This window comes from Lepisma saccharinum, chromosome 7, assembly GCF_977018435.1.
Source record: "Lepisma saccharinum chromosome 7, izLepSacc3.1, whole genome shotgun sequence".
NCBI lineage: Eukaryota > Metazoa > Arthropoda > Insecta > Zygentoma > Lepismatidae > Lepisma > Lepisma saccharinum.
In genome coordinates, this window is record NC_139235.1 from 23,887,139 (window position 1) to 23,906,884 (window position 19,746).

The 19,746-nt window shown below is 38.6% G+C and overlaps 1 protein-coding gene across 1 annotated transcript in view; it reads right to left on the reverse strand.

Annotated features, from left to right (window-relative positions):
- The window catches only part of Cda4 (chitin deacetylase Cda4), a 55,714-nt gene extending 50,337 nt beyond the window's left edge, over positions 1-5,377 (reverse strand). Inside the window, exon 1 of the mRNA XM_083125100.1 lies at positions 5,198-5,377. Within this exon, the coding sequence (XP_082981226.1) occupies positions 5,198-5,255 (58 nt within the window). The 5' untranslated portion in view covers positions 5,256-5,377. The remainder of the gene's footprint in view (positions 1-5,197) is intronic.
- Positions 5,378-19,746: the final 14,369 nt, after the last annotated feature.

The window sequence follows — 19,746 nt, forward strand, 5'->3', positions numbered from 1 at the left end:
AGAAAACATTCAAACGGGTTCACTTCCCTTGTTGAGATGGGAAAGTGACGTCAATGCGAACAGATTATGACATATTTCTAAACATATATACAAGTTCCAACCACAACTGTACCAATCTAACTAAATTTGTCTGTGACAGCTTGCACATTATTTGAAGTAACATACATTTTAAAAGTCTTAACTTCTTACAAATATAAAAGCTTAAACGCTCAGGTTCGCATCATTACCATTACAGTAAGCTAACGGTGTATGTGCATTACACAAAATCATCGGACAAGAAAGAGGACAATTTTTTAGCCAGCATTGCTGATTAATACAAATATGTTTTCTTGTATTCATTGAAATGCAGTTTCTATCAAAATTTATAGCCACCAATTCAAGTAACAAGATACGTAGTCCTACCAGATGGTGCAGTGGTAGCGTCTTTGCCTTGTAATCAAGGGGTCCCGGGTTCGATACCTGGTGGAGGCACATAGTGGTTCGGATTCCACTTTAAACTGTAGGTCCAGTCCTAATTAGCCTTACTGTGCACAAAGTGGACTTAAAACACCAATTCAATCAATCAATAAAATATGTAATCACCTCCTTACCGTATTGGGGCAAGAGTGAATACTTGTTTTCGGCCATATGACGTAAGCGTGGTAAAGAATTAAGTCTTTTACTGCGTCAAGTAAATATCCTACTACAAAACACTTTTAGTAAACTATTGAAACTATCTGATTGATTTAATGAAGCTTGTATCAAACTAATTAATTCAAACGCGTTTTAATTTTATAAATTAGTAATGATGTGTGTATTTATATATATAGAAATGATGTATAGCTATACGCATATATGTGGGGGTTGGGTGTGTGTGTGTGTCACACAAATGCATTATTCCTACTTGATTCAATAAATTGAAACTGTTGCAATTAATTAATTTAGCACAAGCTTTATTAAATCGGTCAGCTTGTTTCAAGGGCTTCTTAGCAGAGTATGCTAGAAATTCATTGCAAACTGCATAAGTTCTTTTTTTGACCAATGACGTACATGTGAAAGCTTTGTGAATTTGTGATTATTCACATACAAGATAGTTATTACGAATACTTGGCGTATTTCGATACCATTGAACCTGATTATTAGGTTAATATTAACAAACGTTTCCTCCATATTGACCTTGGGCTGCCAAAGGCATGTAATTTACGCGTATGGAAGTATATGTTGGTTAGATTGGTATTCTGAATTGCAAGCCAGCCTTGTAAGGTTCAATTACATATTATATATATTCTGCCTCTGTTTAACATGATTTACCAGTCAACCTCAATGATTTTCTTTTCCAATGTGTTACGTCATATCTTTTCAACTCACTAGCCTGTAATTCCTTCAATGTGGGTTAGCCACGTTTTGGAAAATTGTGGACGTTTGGTGCCACAAAAACGTCATTGTTAGTCACGCTTATCCAACATCGGTATTAACCCTTACCAACATTGATCAAGTGAATCCCAATACATAATAATACGATCTTATTTAATAACAATATTAATTATAAATCATAATAATTACAGCGGAAAATAGAGATAAATGAGAAATTGACAATCATTAACTTTACTAACTAAATTAGGTTATAAACATGGGATCACAACATTTCTGAGTTTCTCAATTTCAACAATTGTGCGAAATGTATCGAAACTGAAGGACAATTAAGTAGCACGTACAGTGGGATCCATGAGTATTACCGTGCAAAATGTCTATCGCCATGTTTGCGCACTTTATTTGGCCCAATAAGAGCTTCAAGAATTAAAAGAAAACTCAAAACAAGCTGTTGACAACTTCTGCACCAGCATACATAAAAATCCGTCACTTAAAAACACATAGGATGTAAGAGAAAAATTAATAGTCATGGACAATTTGCACGGTAATACTCATAGATTCCACTGTACAATATTAATTTTAACAACAATTATTCTGTTCGGTAATTTTCGTGTCAACTCGAATTTGAACAAAACAAAAACAAATGTTCTGAGGCGTTTTTATTTTTAAACTGTAGCTTACCAAGGATGGTAAATGCATGGAATTAACTGCATAAAAATGTTACAACTAATGTTATTATCTTTTCTTATGCAATTCCTTATTAGATAAAGCTAATGAGTTCTATCGATCTAATTCTAAATACAACGGAAGAAATCTCGATTTTATAATTGTAAAAAAATCTATTCTATATGTGCAATTATTAAATATAAAATGAGTGGAAAGTGGGCATGTGATGACTTGGGCTATTGAGATACCTTGTAAAAAAATGCAAACGAGAACGGAACTATTGTAGATTTCTCTATACTGGGGGAAACTACAATGTATTATACTTGGAAAACGAAAGATATTACTTACTGTGTGCCTTACACAGACACACCAAGTGGATATCTATCTGATATCATTTGTCGATATGTAATATATGTTGTTCATCGTAATTGAAAAGTTAATCCATTGGTTGCATCTGTGGACAGAATTCCGATTGTCGAGGATTCGTAGCGTCGACATGAGGCATCAAACAAAAACTGTATCAAGAAAAGCTGTTTGTCTTAATGACACGTAAACTGCTAAGGATTATACAGTGGCACGCTGTACATGATGTTTATGTTATGTATGCCGGCCAAATACACAGCAAATGCATAGCTGTATAACAAATAAATGTGATGATGTTATAATATCTGCTACGGCCGGTCCTCGTGACGGAGTGGTTAGCACATCGCGCTACGACGCCAGTGATCCCGGGTTCGAATCCCGCCCCGGGCATGGATGTTCGTGATTGTCCATCATCAATTTCATCATATCACCACTCATCCCCATCTTCGAAAATTAGCCAAAACTGGCACAAAAAGCGAAGTAAAATAAAGCAAATCAATCAATAATATCTGCTACTGATAAAAATAGCTTGGCATTTGTAAGTGTCCCAGATTTCCAGTGACAATCTGTAATTTATATGAACTGGCCACGTCTCAATTATATTCCCTATTTTTACATCTCCTTATAATACAAAGCTCCAAATGAAGGAGGATCCCAGACCTGTGGTGCAATGTTGTCGCTATGTTGCTCACCATCAGTCAAATCGGTTCGCTGCTGAACCAACAAGGTCGTGAAGAGCAGATGAAGTACAGTCACCCAGCCCCTATTGCTAAAATGTCTCGGCTGTTAAGTTTGGCAACGCATTATAAAACGAAAACAAATCGTCTCCATGGGAACGAACCCTCTTTGATTGGTTCAAGGGCCAACACATCCTCCTTCTGCCCTCCCTAAAAAAAGTGAGAAATGTTCACTGACAGCTGAGAACTCTCGACACTTGGAGAATAGTTTAAATTTTACACATGTTGTTCAAAGAATAATTCAGTATTCGAAAGAGGTAATGCATGGGCACGATTTTTGGCAACACTTGCTTTCGATGATCAAGTTGTCGGTTGTGTCGATTGTAGATGGATATGAGGTTCAAATTAAATCTTAAATCACGTGGTCTTTTTATGAAGTGATTGCACAGTCTCCATCTCCATATGCTAACCACCAACATGGGACGAATGATATAACAGTATTAATCAAAGTTTCCCGCTATAAGCACAATGCACAATTGGTCAATTCCCATTTTCAACTGTAGTTCCAGTCTCGATTAGCATAACTGAGCATCAAACGGAGTTGAACATTTTTACTGTAGTATTGCGTGTTTTGTCATGAAAAGTTCAGATGGCTGAGTGGACAGGGGTCCTAGTTCGAATCCTGGATATGCATGGAAATGGAATCTTATGAACTGAGCATGTCCCATCACCCAGGTGATAAGGTAGGTTGCTCGATTCACTCAAGAAGTAGAATAGCGACGAAAAATAACCAAATAAACGATGCTCCATTAGGTGGAAGTCTGACTGCTACACGACAGGCCCAGGTTCGATTCTTGGCCAGGAATTTCGAGACTCTATGACTCACCAGTCTCTTTTGAAGTAGTGACTGGGGAAAGAGGCAAAAGGTGGACAGAGTGTGGTGGCACCCACTATTGCATTGATGAAGAATGTGTTCAGCTCTACATCCACACATATGGCTTTCGTGGCACAATGCAGTGCGCAGGAAACAATTGATTGATTTAGCTGATTTTACTTCGCTTTTTCAGCCACCTTTGGCTAATCGAGAAGATGAGGATGAATGGAAAATATGATGAAATCGATGAAGGGACACTCACCATGCTCAGGCCGGGATTCGAACCCGGGATCCCTGGCGTCGTAGCACGCTGTGGTTAACTTTTCGCCACGTATGTCAGCATACAGGGAATGATTTCGCATTCTATAGTGTCTTCAATAGAAATTGTGAACTCTTGCTTGCGATTATACAGTAATATTAATACTTATGGGGGGTATTAGCCAGGAAACCAGGAAATTCGTATGGAAGTAAGATTGCCTATTTTTTTTATTGTTAGTGTCATCATTCAGTATTTTGCTTATATTTCAACGTATTTGTCAATCATTACTTTTGTAACTCATTTAGTGTCACAGTTTATTCAATATATCCATTTATAAGTAAATGGAGTGTTTAATTACATGCGTTTTAAGTTACGTTTGTGGTTTGTGAACCCCAGTGACAAGGTAGAGAGAAAATCAAGAAACTTTCACGTAAATGAAGAGAAGATGGTATTAAATTACTGCAAACGGAACTTTCATGTGCCCGGAATAAATTTCCACTGAATATATTTATAATGGCGAGCACTCTTCATAATGCTCTGAGTGTTCAACGAATTCCAACATATGCACATTAGCCACACGAAAATGACGTTACGGATTCCATACTTTCCAATGTTGTTGACATTGTCGGTGAAAGCTTACGATATATGCTTAGAAAGTCATTTGTTATTCTCCTGCATTGCCGCTGGAATGTCTCGGAAATCTGACCCAGAGACATTCACTTCCAGGAATTAAAAAGAGCGGTGAAATGTAATGAACAATTTAGGAGTTTTGACATGCAGTTTAATATAAAACAAAATATGTGCAAGGGGAAAAACGAGTCGGGAGATAATGATTTTTCATCTTTCTTGACAGAACGTAAAAGTGAAACTGAAGACTTTCACTACTTGTTAAACTTAGCTATTAACAAAATTTCCATTTCGTTGGCTTTATCAGATCTGAGCAGAATCAACGCATAAAGAGAACACGATGTTGAATCTGCCACATTGTAAACTAGAAAGACAACTTACCTTCGTTCAATAACGCGCACAGCACTAGCACAAACGAAAATCTGTACTTCATCTTCATGAGTCCTAAAGCGTTCGTCGCTCTAGACGAATGAGCGAAAAGATTATCTTGCAGGCACGACACGGCACTGTTATGAACGTTCAAGAGCCACACAGTCACTGCAAGTCCTACAGCCTTCGAGCTCTAGATTCCGACTTACTTTCTTTTTCTTCCCCCACCTTTTACCAGAGACAACATCACTCTCATTGGTTGAACAGACGTAAGGTTGTGGTTGTGGCGAGAAGTATACTCTTTTATTTTCCTGCACCTAATTCTCACCTGCTCCAATACCCATGACGGACTGAGATCTTGGATAATTCTTCCAGCATGACGGAACCGCTGGCAACAAAAGTCCATATGGACGAACCCCACCCAGATTGTCAAATTATGTTTTGAGTCATACCTATTGTTAATCTCTCATTACTTTTATCCGTCGTAAATTCTGTTTAGCCTATAGGTTTTATGGCAAGCACATTTCACAGGGAAGAATATAACGTATATAATGTATATAGATAACTATAATGTTTTCGTATTTTGGATGCTTTAGCATAAATATTACCTAGCTAAAGATTCCATTGCTGCTTTCATGAGTTTTTCCCCTTAAGCATTTGAGGAAGGGAATTTTGTCGAGAGAGATGTTGATGACAATGGCAAAGCCAGAGAATTTGATGTGGGTTCTTTCTTTACACCTTTTTTCTGCCTTTCTCTTCTGTTCCTATTCCTGTTTCTCTATCACTGGTTTCCTTTTTATTTATTTCTTTCTTCATCCGATTCTCTATCATATCTTCCTTTCTATATTTTATTCTTTCTTCCTCTGTTTCCACGTTTTGCTTTCTATCTGCCTTTCTCTCTGTCTCCTTTCCTTATATACTTCTCTATCAATTTCTTTCTGTTTCATTCCCTTTTCGTCCTTCGTTTCTCTATCGCTATATTTCTTTCTATCTCTCTCTCTGTTTTTGTTCCCGTCTATCTTTACTTCTTCTTCCTTCGTTTCTCCATCAATACTTTTTCTATTTCTCTCTCTTCTTATTTTTTATTTTCTCTCTCTTTCTCTTCCTTTCCTTCTTTATTCCCCTCTTCTTCTATATTATTTACGCTCTCCTCTCCCTCTTTACACATTACTCCAGAACTTCCCAAACTTTTCATTTCACGGCGCCCTTAGTGTTTCAAGATCTTTCCGTGGCGCCGAAGTCAGAATGTAGGCCTGTCTAACACTTGCAACGCTCAGTTACTGTGAGTGATTGATTGATTTGGTGTTTTAAGTCAACTTTATGCACAGTAAGGTTAATCGTAACTGGACCTACAGTTTAAAGTTGGATCCGAACCACTATGTGCCTCCACCGGGTATCGAACCCGGGACCCCTCGATTACAAGGCGACAACGCTACCACTGCGCCATCGGAGAGGCCCTACTCAGTTACTGTGGTTAGGTTGCTTGGCTTAAGTTAAAAAATAAACATATTTTAAATTCAGAAAGATTTTATACGAGGGCTGCTGGAAACGTTTCTGCAATCAATGTGAAATTCTGGGAATGGCTTTATTGTTTTTCAAAGTTTTCACCCTTAAGATCGATACACTTTTGCATATGCTCAAACCAAATTTGAAAGCATTTCTTCCACTCTGAAGCTGATACCTCAGAAACCGCTGTTCGAAATGCGTCAACAGCTGCTTCAGGCGACACAAATCGCTCACCACACATCTTATTTTTCATGTGTGGGAACAAAAAGAAGTCATTAGGTGATTAATCAGTCATTAATTTGACATTTTTACTGGACAAAAAATCAAAAGTTTGCTGTGCTAATTGGGAACTGGCGTTGTCGTGGTGAAGAATAATGCGACGATTTGGGTTTGTTTTACGCAATTTATTGATGACCTCTGGCAAACAAATTGTTGTGTACCACTCAGCATTTACAGTCCTTCGATCTTATAAAGCTATTGTTGCCACATGTCCGGTATAACCGAAGAAACAAGCAATCATTTGCTTGGCAGCACTCCTCGAACCAGGCCGTACCCAGGATTTTTTTGAGGGGGGCCAAGCCCGGAAACCTTGGATATATATATATATATATATATATATATATATATATAATTGTCATGAAATATATGTCAATTATTAAATAATTAATTAATTTATTTTTATATTTATTTATTATAAACACATAAACAAATGACACGTTAAATGTTTTTAATAAATGTTAGATATTATTTAATTATTGCTTTTTTATTAAAAATGATAATAAAGTTTTCGTACTTTTATTGTGTTATGTTTTTATAATGGTGTAAATCTATTTATGGTCTCTCGAAAGGAAATATTTTCTTATCAGAGCTGATATTGATATTGATATGATATTTATTGATATTGATACAAGCCCTTGGGCTGTGCGTATCCTACTATATTGTTACATAAACACCCCGCCTTAAACATACACCCCATTGATCATACATTTAGAAACATTTATAAAAAGAAACATTTAGAGAAAAATAATATTTATATGTGTACATGTATAAAAGGCAATATGGTGCCACATCTCGGAAAGGGCGACACCAGTCCAGCTTAGGCCAGGGTAAAACATGAGATTCTCAGGGCAACTAAAACTGATTGATAACTTATTTTAGAAGGAGAAAAGGAACAAAGGAAACAACTTGTTTAACCTACGGAAGGTACAATGCACCGTATATTCTTAATTTTCATATTACATTAAATGTATATACAGGATTGTATTTAAAGCTGTCTCTTTGTTTCTTGGTCGCTTATATCTCTATTAAACATATTTCATCTACTGGAAGGCTTCTTCTTCTTCTTCTTTCTGGATACGTGATGACCTTCTTCTTCTATTTGGCTAACAAGCTTCTTCCTCTTCTTTCTGGATACGTGATGGACTTCTTCTATTTGGCTAACAAGCCTCTTCTTCTTCTTTCTGGATACGTGAAAGACTGCCGCTTCTTCTATCAATTAATCGGCTGGTTCATCTATTGGTTAAGAGGCTTCTTCTTCTAACAGTTGGTTAATAGACTTCTTCTTCTATCGATTGGTTAATAGGCTTCATCTTCTACTAGTCGATAGTCTTCTTCTTTTACTAATCAATATAGTATACTTATTCTTCCATTCGTTAGTAGACTTGTTTTTCTATTAATCAATATACTTATTCTTCTATAAACTTCTTCTATTGATCAATATACTTATTCTTAACTTCTTTTTCTATTATTTAATACACTTCTTCTTCTATTTGTCAATAGGCTTCTTCTTCTATTAACTAATCGAATTCTTCTTATACTTCCTCAATAGATTTATTCTCACATTGATTACTAGACTTCTTCTATTAGTTGATAGACCAAATTTTCTATTGGTTAATATACTTCTACTACTAATCGATAGTCTTCTTCTTCTACTAATCATTATACTTATTCTTCTATTCGTAAGTAGACTTCTTCTTCTACTAATCAAGTCTTCTTCTTCTTCTACTAATCAATATACTTATTCTTCTATTCGTTAGTAGACTTCTTCTATTAATCAATATACTTATTCTTCTTCTTCTATCGATGAGATCATATGCCTTTCGTATATTTATTCTTCTATATACAAATTCCTTCATTGGATTGATTTTCGTATCTTCCCTGCTATATTTCCCTTTTTTTGTCGAAGATACAACAATAATTCGAATCAATATGTTGCTGTGCAATAGCCTAATACAAGCAGAAAAAAGGGGTTAATTGAAGGGCGCCGCCTGTCCCGCACTCAAACTTGATCCGGGTCAGCAATAGATGCGCCGCAACGGAAGTGCTTGGGGGCAGTCACTGAGTTGGCGCCGCACCGGGGAAAACAACCAAAAAAGTCTAGTAGAAAAACTCCTTCCCACTATGACGGTAGAGATATAAAATTGTAATCGCTTTTTAACATCATTAATCTTTCCATACAAGCACATATGCTGCACGTGTCGATCATTTCTTTATCTCGCCTTTATCCATCCCCATTGTTTATCTCAGTTCATAAATTTATGTAAGCACAATTAATTTCAGTTCACCAAACACGTTAATTCAATTCGCGTGCGCATTGTTACTATAATCTGCGATCCTAATATTTCGTCCGCGTGCTGCCATCTATGATTCCTTATTTCAATTATTGGCCATATGGTTTACATATGCGGGTACGTAACAATGGCCCTATTCTAACATTTGAGATTGTCCAATATCACTGCACTATACGCCCGGCCTATGATCCACTGTTCCGTATCCTTCACTTTCACTCATCCCTTGCAGCATTTTCCTACGCTCCCTCCAAACTGCATGTAAATATGAGCCTAGGGCTTTGATGTTTGCATCGGTTATATTACCCCTCTCCTCCCTAGATACAGCCTGAATTGTCTGCTCAATGCTGTTCCTTGCACTGACCCCCCCCCCATTTGCGTTGTCTGAGGAGCGCCGACCAAAACACTCATGCAGGATGTGAGTCCTAGTCTCCGCTTCGCCGCATAACGTGCAGATTGCACGACCGTCCGGTCCCTTGAGTTTGTGTTGCCTCCACCCCCTAGCAGGAACCAGGTGAATCCACTTCTTTGCTGGTACGTACACGTATCAATGTATCGTTTCTTCCCCCATTCCACCCACACCCCTGGCGGTTGTGCGGCGGCTAGCGTTACTTTGTCCTTACATTCTGCCATGATGTCTTTGCCTGCTACTGTCCACCAATCTCTCCCTTATAATTTGCAACATCCCAGTTTCGCACCTCCCGCCCTTCACATCTTCCCACAGTTCTCCCAGACCCATTCTGTAGAGGACGTCTCTAATCCCTCTTGCCCAGTGGCGTGCGAACCCTTCCTCAATCAGAGTTGTAGCTAGAGATTTCAGTGCTCAGGACAAGAATGATTTTCGCACCCCCCTACCCCTTACCTAGATATAGCTTAGACATTGTAGATATTTTATGTACTTACTCTTTTCCGCTGAATCCGATGAAAAGAAAACTTAGCATTCAATAAAAGCACAATCGGTTGTGCAATGTGCATCCCACACCATCTTCATTGAAGCAGTGTGTGTTATTACTGTATTCACATCTCCAAATTCGATTGCATATTAAATATAACTAGGTGGAGGGACAAAAAATGAGAAACTTTTAGTTGCCTATTAAATTAACATGTAAATGCTAGGTTTTATTCCCGACAAAAGGAGGTGAGAAATGGAGGAGAAGTGACAGGTCGGTCTAATTTCTATATTCCAGGGACCTAGGGTGACAATGACAAGCACAATGAAGCCAGCTACGGCTCCATTTCTTACTAGTCCAATTTGATATAATTTTACAATCTCAACTATGACTGTAGAAGTACGTTTTTTACCTCATGCTGTTACCAGCCCTAAAAAGAGAGAGAACAAAAGATGTATGCAACATTCACACACAGGCAGACATCATTCTTTGTTATTCATTCTTTGTATGTGTTTATGATGTTATTCTTAGTAAAGTATGTTTGAAGTCCAAACTAATTGCTTATCTTCGTTATAAAATAAATTCTTACCCTCGGAAAATTTTAATAGAACAAGATCGTTGGTGGGAAGGTGGGAGATCCCCTTCCGCCATGGGAATTTGTACCCTGAATGTGACCACCAACGCTATGGGATTGTCCTTATAATGAAGAACATGTATGAATGTGAATTAACCACAAAAAGAGGAAATTTTCTCATCAGGATTGCAGTTCGAAAAAGTTAGAACAGGAAGTAAATATGGTGAACTGTCCCGACCAAATTGGAACATTTAGTAGTTTCGCATAAATGGTTATAAAACTAAAATTACTAAATATAGTAGACTGCAGACTTCTGGAGTCTGCCTCTCTCCAGAGACAATCCATTCATTTATACAAGAAGAAAATCTAAATTGTTGCAAAATCTTAAAAATTATCCATGTTATTTTTGTAGGTTTGCATCAAAATATTTCATGGCTAGAGGGAGAGGAGCATGGCCCCCATGGCCTCCTCCCTGGGTACGGGCCTGCCTCGAAGGAACAACTTTTGTTGGTTTCGGCTCACTTTGAAACACCCAAACAGTGCTGTTTAGTTTCGGGTTCGTATGAATAGATTTAAGTTTCGTCCCCTGTAACGATGTAGTACACCAAATTTGACTTGCCTCGGTTGAATTTTTGGAGCATTTCTTTACACCAATTTACACGAGCCTGTTTTTGAGCTTCGGTCAAGTTGTGTGGGATCCAATGACTTGAAAGTTTCCGTACGTTCAGATGACCATGCAAAATCGTATGTATTGCTTTCATGTCAATGTTCAAGGATGCCTGGATCTCACGGTATGTCACATGCCGATCTCTCTCAATCATTTCACGCACAGCATCAACATTACTGGCAACAACAGACGTGGATGGACGACCTTCACGAAATTCATCACTGAGAAATGTGCGACCACGCTGGAATTCGGAGAACCAATTGTACGCAGTCCTTTTGGATGGTGCTTCATCCCCAAAAGTCATTCGATGCATTGTTTCGGTGTTAAACTACCTTTGAAATCATAAAAAATCATTGTCCGAAAGTGTTCACGAGAAATTTCCATTTCTCACACGAAACTACTTCACAGACTACTTCTTCAAACTGCTGTGAAAAATCGAATAGGCTTAAACAAACAATCAAAGATAATTTAAACATAAATAGGTATATTCTTCCGATTTTTATAATAGCGGAACACTAGCGCCACTGTTGGTGGTAGTTTGCAGAAACTTTTCCAGCAACCCTCGTAAGCACATATTTGGAACAATTATAACATTGATTGAATTTCAGTTCAAATATTGGAACATTTCGCGACGCCCTAGCGCTGCTGCGCACACTCTATTTGATTCTTGCTCCTCCATAAAGCATTCTGAAAATTTCTCATGTAGGCTATTTGGATGGACTTGGACTATGTCATAGAGTAGAGGAGCTAGAGTGGGCTACGCCTATCGTGCAGATGCTGTGAACTCTTTAATTGACGTTTCTTGAACCTTACTCATGTTGAGTGAAATTAAATGAATGAAAATAGCGATTTACAATTTGCCTATTGATAATTATGTAGACCAGAATACCGCATTAGCAACTTCATTGGCACTGCAGTGTCTATATGCAGAATCCGTTGATTTCGGCAACTCCTCTGCTTATGAGATTATTGTATCAATTTTTGAAAAATATTTCTTTCTCTACTTTAGTTCACTTGTTTTCCATTTTTATTGCATTTAACTTTAAGTGTGTGCACAGTATTTGCTGTATTGATCCACATAATGTGAAATCATTATTTAATAATATGGTTACACTGGCAAATTTGCGTATGTCTGTGGGTAACGTAAGACTACAGCGCCTAGAATAACGTAGTGTGGAAAACGGCATGCTTCTGCGCTCTCTGGCTGGTTCCACTCGAAAATGATCCGCTAGAGGCGCTGGTGTTGACCCCGGTGCTTGGTGTTCGACTGCTTATAATGGAAGTAAATGGAGTTTTCGCTGCAACGTCTGATTCTTTTACATGAAGCATTTCAATGAATGTGATAATTGCTATGATATTTGGTGCAGTGGTCGCAAAGATATTAACGAACATTCTAGACAGTCGACCACGTCCTGTTATCGTCATACTTTCGTTAATAATACGGGAGAAAAAATACGCGTGGAATGTTCTTGGCAACTAAATTTTTGTGTATGAATTAGATTCATTATTATTATCATCATCATCATTTCTTTTAAAGATATACACACTGAAGCATTTGTATTTTTGATATTTACTGTCTCTTTTCTTCCGCTTTAAACTAATCGCGGCGATGATGATAATGATGATTCCATGAAACGACAAGGGGAACACCACAAAACTTTCTTAGTGCCATCGACATGAGTGTAAGGCAACTTTCAAACCAATGGGACAAGCGACACGGGATGTTCACACTGTCACACTAGTGACACGCACTTCCAGACTGTAAAATAGAATTCATTGCACATGAGGGTCCAAACAGCAAACGACACGTTCATATGGCGTACTCGCGTGCTACTTTTTACTTCGGTCGGAAAGTTCCTTAAAGGAAGGGTGCTGAGACCGAAGCGACGCGCTACAGGGGGAGTTCCCAACTAAGTGACAAGCGACATGGTGCCTTCAGTCTATTAGCAAGCGTTGCTTGCGAACAACAGATAGGCGACACGATAAACCGCACATTACAACAACAGATCTAGGCGACACGATAAGCAACACGTGTCGCTTTGTCGCTTCTGCGTCGCTCAAACTGGGCCATTTCCTCAATAGCTTGCAACATGTTGCCGTGGTTTGTTGTTCGCGCATACGTGATGCAATGAGAGTCTTGCTTTAGGGAGATTGCGCACCAAAGCGACAAGGGGCACGCGACACTTATCGCTTCAGGATTTCACCAACCGAACGCTGGCCTGTGCTTCTCGTTTGTCGCTACGATGTGAAATGTTGCTCTTGATTGGCTCGTTTCCAAGCAACATGTGTCGCTTCGGTGTGAAAGTTGCCTTGGACCGAAGGACCCGTGTCGCTTTGGTGTGAAATCCTCGTATCGTTTGTACCGTGTGTCCCTACGGTTCGAAAGGCTGCATTGATTACGGACTGCTCGCTTCCAAGCGACACTTGTGGTTTGTCGCCTCGGTATGAAATATCTCTCAGGATACTATTTATATTCTAACAACATAGAAAAATAAAACTCTAATACACAGTCCAAGACCTGACGTCCGGAATCACATTGCGATGTTTCTTCTTGTGTTACGCATGCTATATATTTATTAATTTTATTTTACTTTTCTTTCCAAATTAATGCCATTTCGTGACTACAAATCACTCCACAAATATAACTGTTTCCATCAATTCACTTACCGCCTTTCTAGAGAAACAAATCTACACAATATATTCCAAAAACTAACTAAGCCGCATTACTTTCATAACAAAATTAGCACCTGGGTCGATCGCACTGCCATCTACTTGTCATCGTCTCGGGGAACCAGTTTCTTGGGTCGTTTTCCACACTACGTTATTCAAGGCGCTGTAGTAAGACCAAAGAGATTAGAACCAGAGATTCAGATTGTTGTAGAAAAGATCCAAAATAAAGACATGGTCCCATATTCTGCACTCGTTAGTAAGCATAGTAGCCAAATCTTTTCATTCCATCTACACGATGCACGTAAATATTATTCGCGTCTTTAATTCTTACATATTTGTACAAACCATGATATGAACCACATTTGAGGAAAGTTGTTTTCAAGTTCAAATATTTATTCCCAACGATCAAACAAATTTTACCTTACTACACGAAAGTAAGAACTGGAAAGTTAAATACTTTTTTTTTAGTATGATTACTTGTTTCTTTCTGACATTTAGATCAATTCTACAGATATCCCAGCAATTTTATCCGTGAGGCATTAATTGTTTACAATTAACAAAGAATCGTACCAGCAGGCAACAGTTAATTTTCGTGCATTATTTACGCTACACGCCTTATGGAACCTCTTTTGTGAAGTTTAGGTCATATTGCGTGAAACAATGTAACTTCGAACATGATATACTGAATGTAATTTTGTTTACCTAAACGTTACACAAATGTTTTCTCTTTGTGTTTGTTCACGTTTTGGTGTGTTTCCCTTGCACACTTCAATTTTTCATTAAAATAGTTATTCATGCACTAATGTAAGGGGTCGGTTCAGTGGCGCAACCATAGGGGGCAGGGGGATATTGCCCCTCCCCCAACCTTGGACGGAAATCAATTCTGGGGGAGCAATGGGGGCAAACATTGACGACCAATGGCACCTGCAGATGGCATAGAGGGGCAATTGCCCCCTCGACTTCAAATTTTATGCAAATAAAAATACATTTCGTAAAATTTTCTTGCTCGCTTCGCTCGCAATCCCTGGTTTTCTTAGTCTCTTCAAAGTTCAGAGCCGTAGCTAAGGGGTGGCGGGAGTCGGCCCTGGGCGCCGAACGACATAAATGAAAAAAGTTGTAAATGGCAACCCGTGAAATAATTTGCGCCCTATTAAATCAAAATTGTTTTCAGTTTGCAAAAAGTTGGATCTAAGAAATTTCTTGCTCCCTTCTCCCGCAATATGATTGTTTTCTGTAATGCTTTGTAAATCTTAATTGATTTTGTCTTAAGTGCATGAACAATTTTTTGAGGAAAGGGAGCGTGCACATTGAGAGACATTTGACATAATTTTTGCTGTTTGTTTATTATGAGGTGGATGAATTGATTGTGTAATGTATTTAAATAATATATGTTGTGTATTAAAGAAACTTTGAATGCGCACACAATTTAGTGTGTGTTAGCATGTTGCATATGCATTTTCTTATTTTACGTCGATCCATGTTACATATGTTGTACATGAAAGTTACACGTGTTTTATATACCAAAAGAATTATATTGGAATGCATTTATCATGTATTTTTTGTCTTTCAAAAATACAGTTTGTGTGCTTGTTTTCCATTATTAGTTAATGTGAAATTGAACGTTTAAAAAATATATTTCAAATAGTTTGTTTCAACACAAATGCTTTAGCACCGACTTCTATCCCCTGTCTGAGTAATGTACGAAGATAATAATGTATTTGATACTGCTACTACTCCTATTAATAATAGTGACATTATTATTATTATTATTATTGGTACGTTTATCCTGGAACTTGCCCCCCCCCTCCCCCTCCGACAAAAATTCGTTGTTGTGCCTCTGGGTCAAGTGATGGGAATATAATCATGAGCAACCTGATATCCGTACCCAGGATTGGTGTGTGTTGCTGTGAAGTCCTAAGCCCTAACGTTTCATCCGGAAGAACAATCATTTATTGAAGAAAGTTGGACTCAGTTGTTCATGAAGACAAGAATTCCATATCCTGGCCTGAAATGTGAGACTTATTTAAAATATATGACGAAGTGATGCTCACGTGTCACAGAAAGTGAAATGTCTAATGCCACAGACGTATAACATGAATTCACAGAACACCCATCCTTTTTTCTCACTCCTTCATATTCGTGTGAGACTCGTTTCATACAAAGTTTCAAGTGAAACTCAATAGTTCTTTCCCAGACATCCCTTTTATACCTTTCCATTAAACATGTTGTTATGTTCCCACAATCTGAAGCCTAAATTTATCTGACATAAGTGCACGAGCACATTCTGTCTTTTAATATATACGGAATACTGCATGCCAAATTAAAGAGCGTTAGAAGTAACAGCTGAATAACACGCATCACGCAACGGGATTATTTAATGAGTTTTAGCAGATTACATTTTTTTTATAGTATCAGTACTTTCGCTACAGTTTCGTAAATTATTTTTGTAGACATCAGAGTAGAGTGATTTGTTATTTACTCTTATGCTTTCTTATTCATGATTTTTTGTTAGTTTTAGAAATTTCTTAGCGGGTTGTCGATTACGTTTAGATTAATTTTAATTCCGCTCTAGCCACCAGATGGCATGATGATCGATTTCGATTGCTTCAACGTGTTATACACAGAGGTGGGTGGACGTTCGTGTGATAAACATTGGAGGTTCATTAAAAAAAATGCCGAAAACGCCTGCGACAGACGTACTCCAGTGTCTTTTTCCAAAGTTAACCCATCTCTGAGAATGTAAATGCATAAAATTGTTAAAATTATAATATTATTCATTCTAGTTAGAAAACCAAGAACATCCATCCATGTGACGTAATCTAAACATACAAAATATTAGCGGAAAATACAGGTTCGACCAGGACTCGAACTCAGATTTTTGGCATACCGTGGCATTTCTCTGCCAAATTTATTTTATTTTTTCTTTATTTTTTTAAAAAAATATTTTTCGCAAGATTGCTCTGCTCGAAAAATGAACAGGGTCCTTTGCGTGACCTTGCTGACTTTTTAAAAACTTATTTTTTCTTCACTCGTTTTCAGTAAAGAAGAAAACTTTTATTCTTTAATATTCAACAGGACAGACAAACATAAACATCCATGTCTTACCCAGGAATCGAACCTGGTAGCCTTGCTGTCATAGCCCGCTCCGTTGAACCCTCCACTATGGGAGTCGGCATCCGAACTACCGAGCCAGCCCGATTTCGCCTGATTTTTCGCTTGCTTGCTTTATCGTGGCTCACACCGCCTATCCCTTGCGGTTTCTAGCCATCGGGACCCTGATTTTTCGCTACTCCTGTTTTACCTGTGTTTAATCGTCTCTGTCAGTGCTCCCACAACAGTCCTCCTCCATGACCGTGCGGTCTAAGGCGCTGTGCTTTGGGCTCCGACTGCGGGCCGGCATGGGTTCGAGTCCTCTTGGGTTCAGTCTCTGGGTTTTCGGCCTGTGTATAGAAGAGGCCATCATCGTGAGGAAATTGGGGAGCTACGAGTGAGTAGCGTAACCCGGTCACGGATATGTCCTATAACGTCTCAGGGTTCGACGTGCTGATCTCACGTTACCCCATTACTGGTTGAAGATCTCCACAGCTATAGGTAGGATTGTGAGAGGGAGACTGGCAGGCGGGAGATAGGCCAAAGCTCTTCCAGGGCTGTAGAACCACGTGTTATTATATTATACAACCATAACCTAACCCGTAAGTTCAGTAATTTGCTTCATATAAAAGGCAATACGGGATATGTGTATAATAATTAGAGGCAAAATTAATTTTCCAGACAACGTGTAATTCTCGAATTCTAAACGTTATTTTTCTATGAAGTGATTCTTTTGGAACTAAAAGTGCCATTTGCAATAACCTTGTGACGCTTAGAGCACAGAAAACTCGAAGCACTTTTAATACATGATCATATGAATTCTCCCGACTGTTCGAGATCCCGAAAGTCGGGAAATTATTTCCTGGAACTGGAGGGTTTTTTTCCTGAACTTCGTACCGAAATTTCGAGATCCAGCACATTGTAAAATATCAGAAAGGCATTTTAACATTACAATGCATTACCCAGTTACCGACTGCATGGAATGAGGCAATACCGTAATTCCGCGATGCGTTACTAATATTACGTTTGAGGTACAACGAGAAGGGGGAAAAAAGGGAGAGAGAAAAATAATCAAGGACACAGGAGTCTGGGCCAAGGCCCGCGGATCAACGACCTTGCAGCTGGCCATCTGGTGGAACTTTCGAAAAACGAGACTTGACTGGAATCGAGGGAATGGACTTGGTGAGAGGTGAAAAGTAATTTTCTCTTTCCCTCGTGTGCAATTCAGAGTAGCCAGAGAATGTTTGTCTCGGACAGTGTTGCCATATAAAGGGAAATTTCACTGGAGGAAGGGATATTCGTGAAGTAAAGTTGAAGTCCTGATTCGAACGCCAGTTCGGTATCTTTCACACAGCTTGAGAGGAAGTCGACCGGACGCGAATCTGGTTTCGAGCCAGCACCTGTTTTTCTGATAAGGGCCGTTTTCACTCTTACCTGGCAGTGTTTAGACATCCATTCATTCACTGCGACGTTGTACTCCCAAGGTCTCCACATTGTATATATATATAGGGTGAGGCAGTCAAACGGGAAGATTTAAAAAAAATCACAAAAATAGGGAAAGCAAATATTAGTTAATTTTTGAACATGAATGTACTGTACATGAGTTGAAATTGCTATTGTACCAATGTTATTTTTTTTTAATATGGTGTCAGTAAGATGGAGTCCTTGGTTTTGCACACATTGTTCGGAGTCTCAGAGTAAATCCGACGTTATGCTGACATATTGGTAACCTTTTTCCTGCCTGTCCTCGATGACTATGACCCAGATGAACAAGCACTCTTCCAACAAGAAGGTGCAACTAGCCATACTGCCAGAGTGTCTATGGATGTGCTTAGACTCGCATTTCATGGTCGTCTCATCAGCAGATTCGGCGATATTCCGTGGCCTGCCCGTTCACCCGACTTGACGACTCCTGACTTTTTTCTTTAGTCAAATTCAAAGTATTCAAGGACAACCCTCAAAGAACCAGGGATAATTTGAAGGAGCGAAATCGGCAAGAGAACCACAACATTCCGTTGGAGATGCTACGAAGCGTCATGGGCGGATTTACTCTGAGATTCCGAAAATGTGTGCAACACCTAGGACGTCATCTTACTGACACCATATTAAAAAAAATGAACATTTTTCAGGTACACTAGTAATTTCAACTCATGGACAGTACATTCATGTTCAAAAATTAACTAATATTTGCTCTCTCTATCTTTTGTGATTTTTTAAATCTTCCCGTTTGAATGCCTCACCCTATATATAAATAAAGTAACACAATACAATAACACATCTATCAAAATTAACTTTAAGAAATCTCTAAAGAAACTGAATATTGGCAACATCTCATTTACTCCACTTGGACTTGACAAGAAATGTCAGTTCCTCAAACAGACTCTATTGGTGGGAAAGGTTTGAGGGGAGGATTTATTGGGTTCCGCGTGGGACTTGACATATGGAGGGAAACTGATCTTTGGGAACTTTCTTTGAAGTAAATCGACGTTCGAATCAGGACTTCAACCATACCGGGTGGTCAGAAATAAAGTTCCCCTACTCGGAGCCATCTGGAGCCCGTTTGAAGCAACGGATTGAGGTGAAAAGAGGCATAGAGG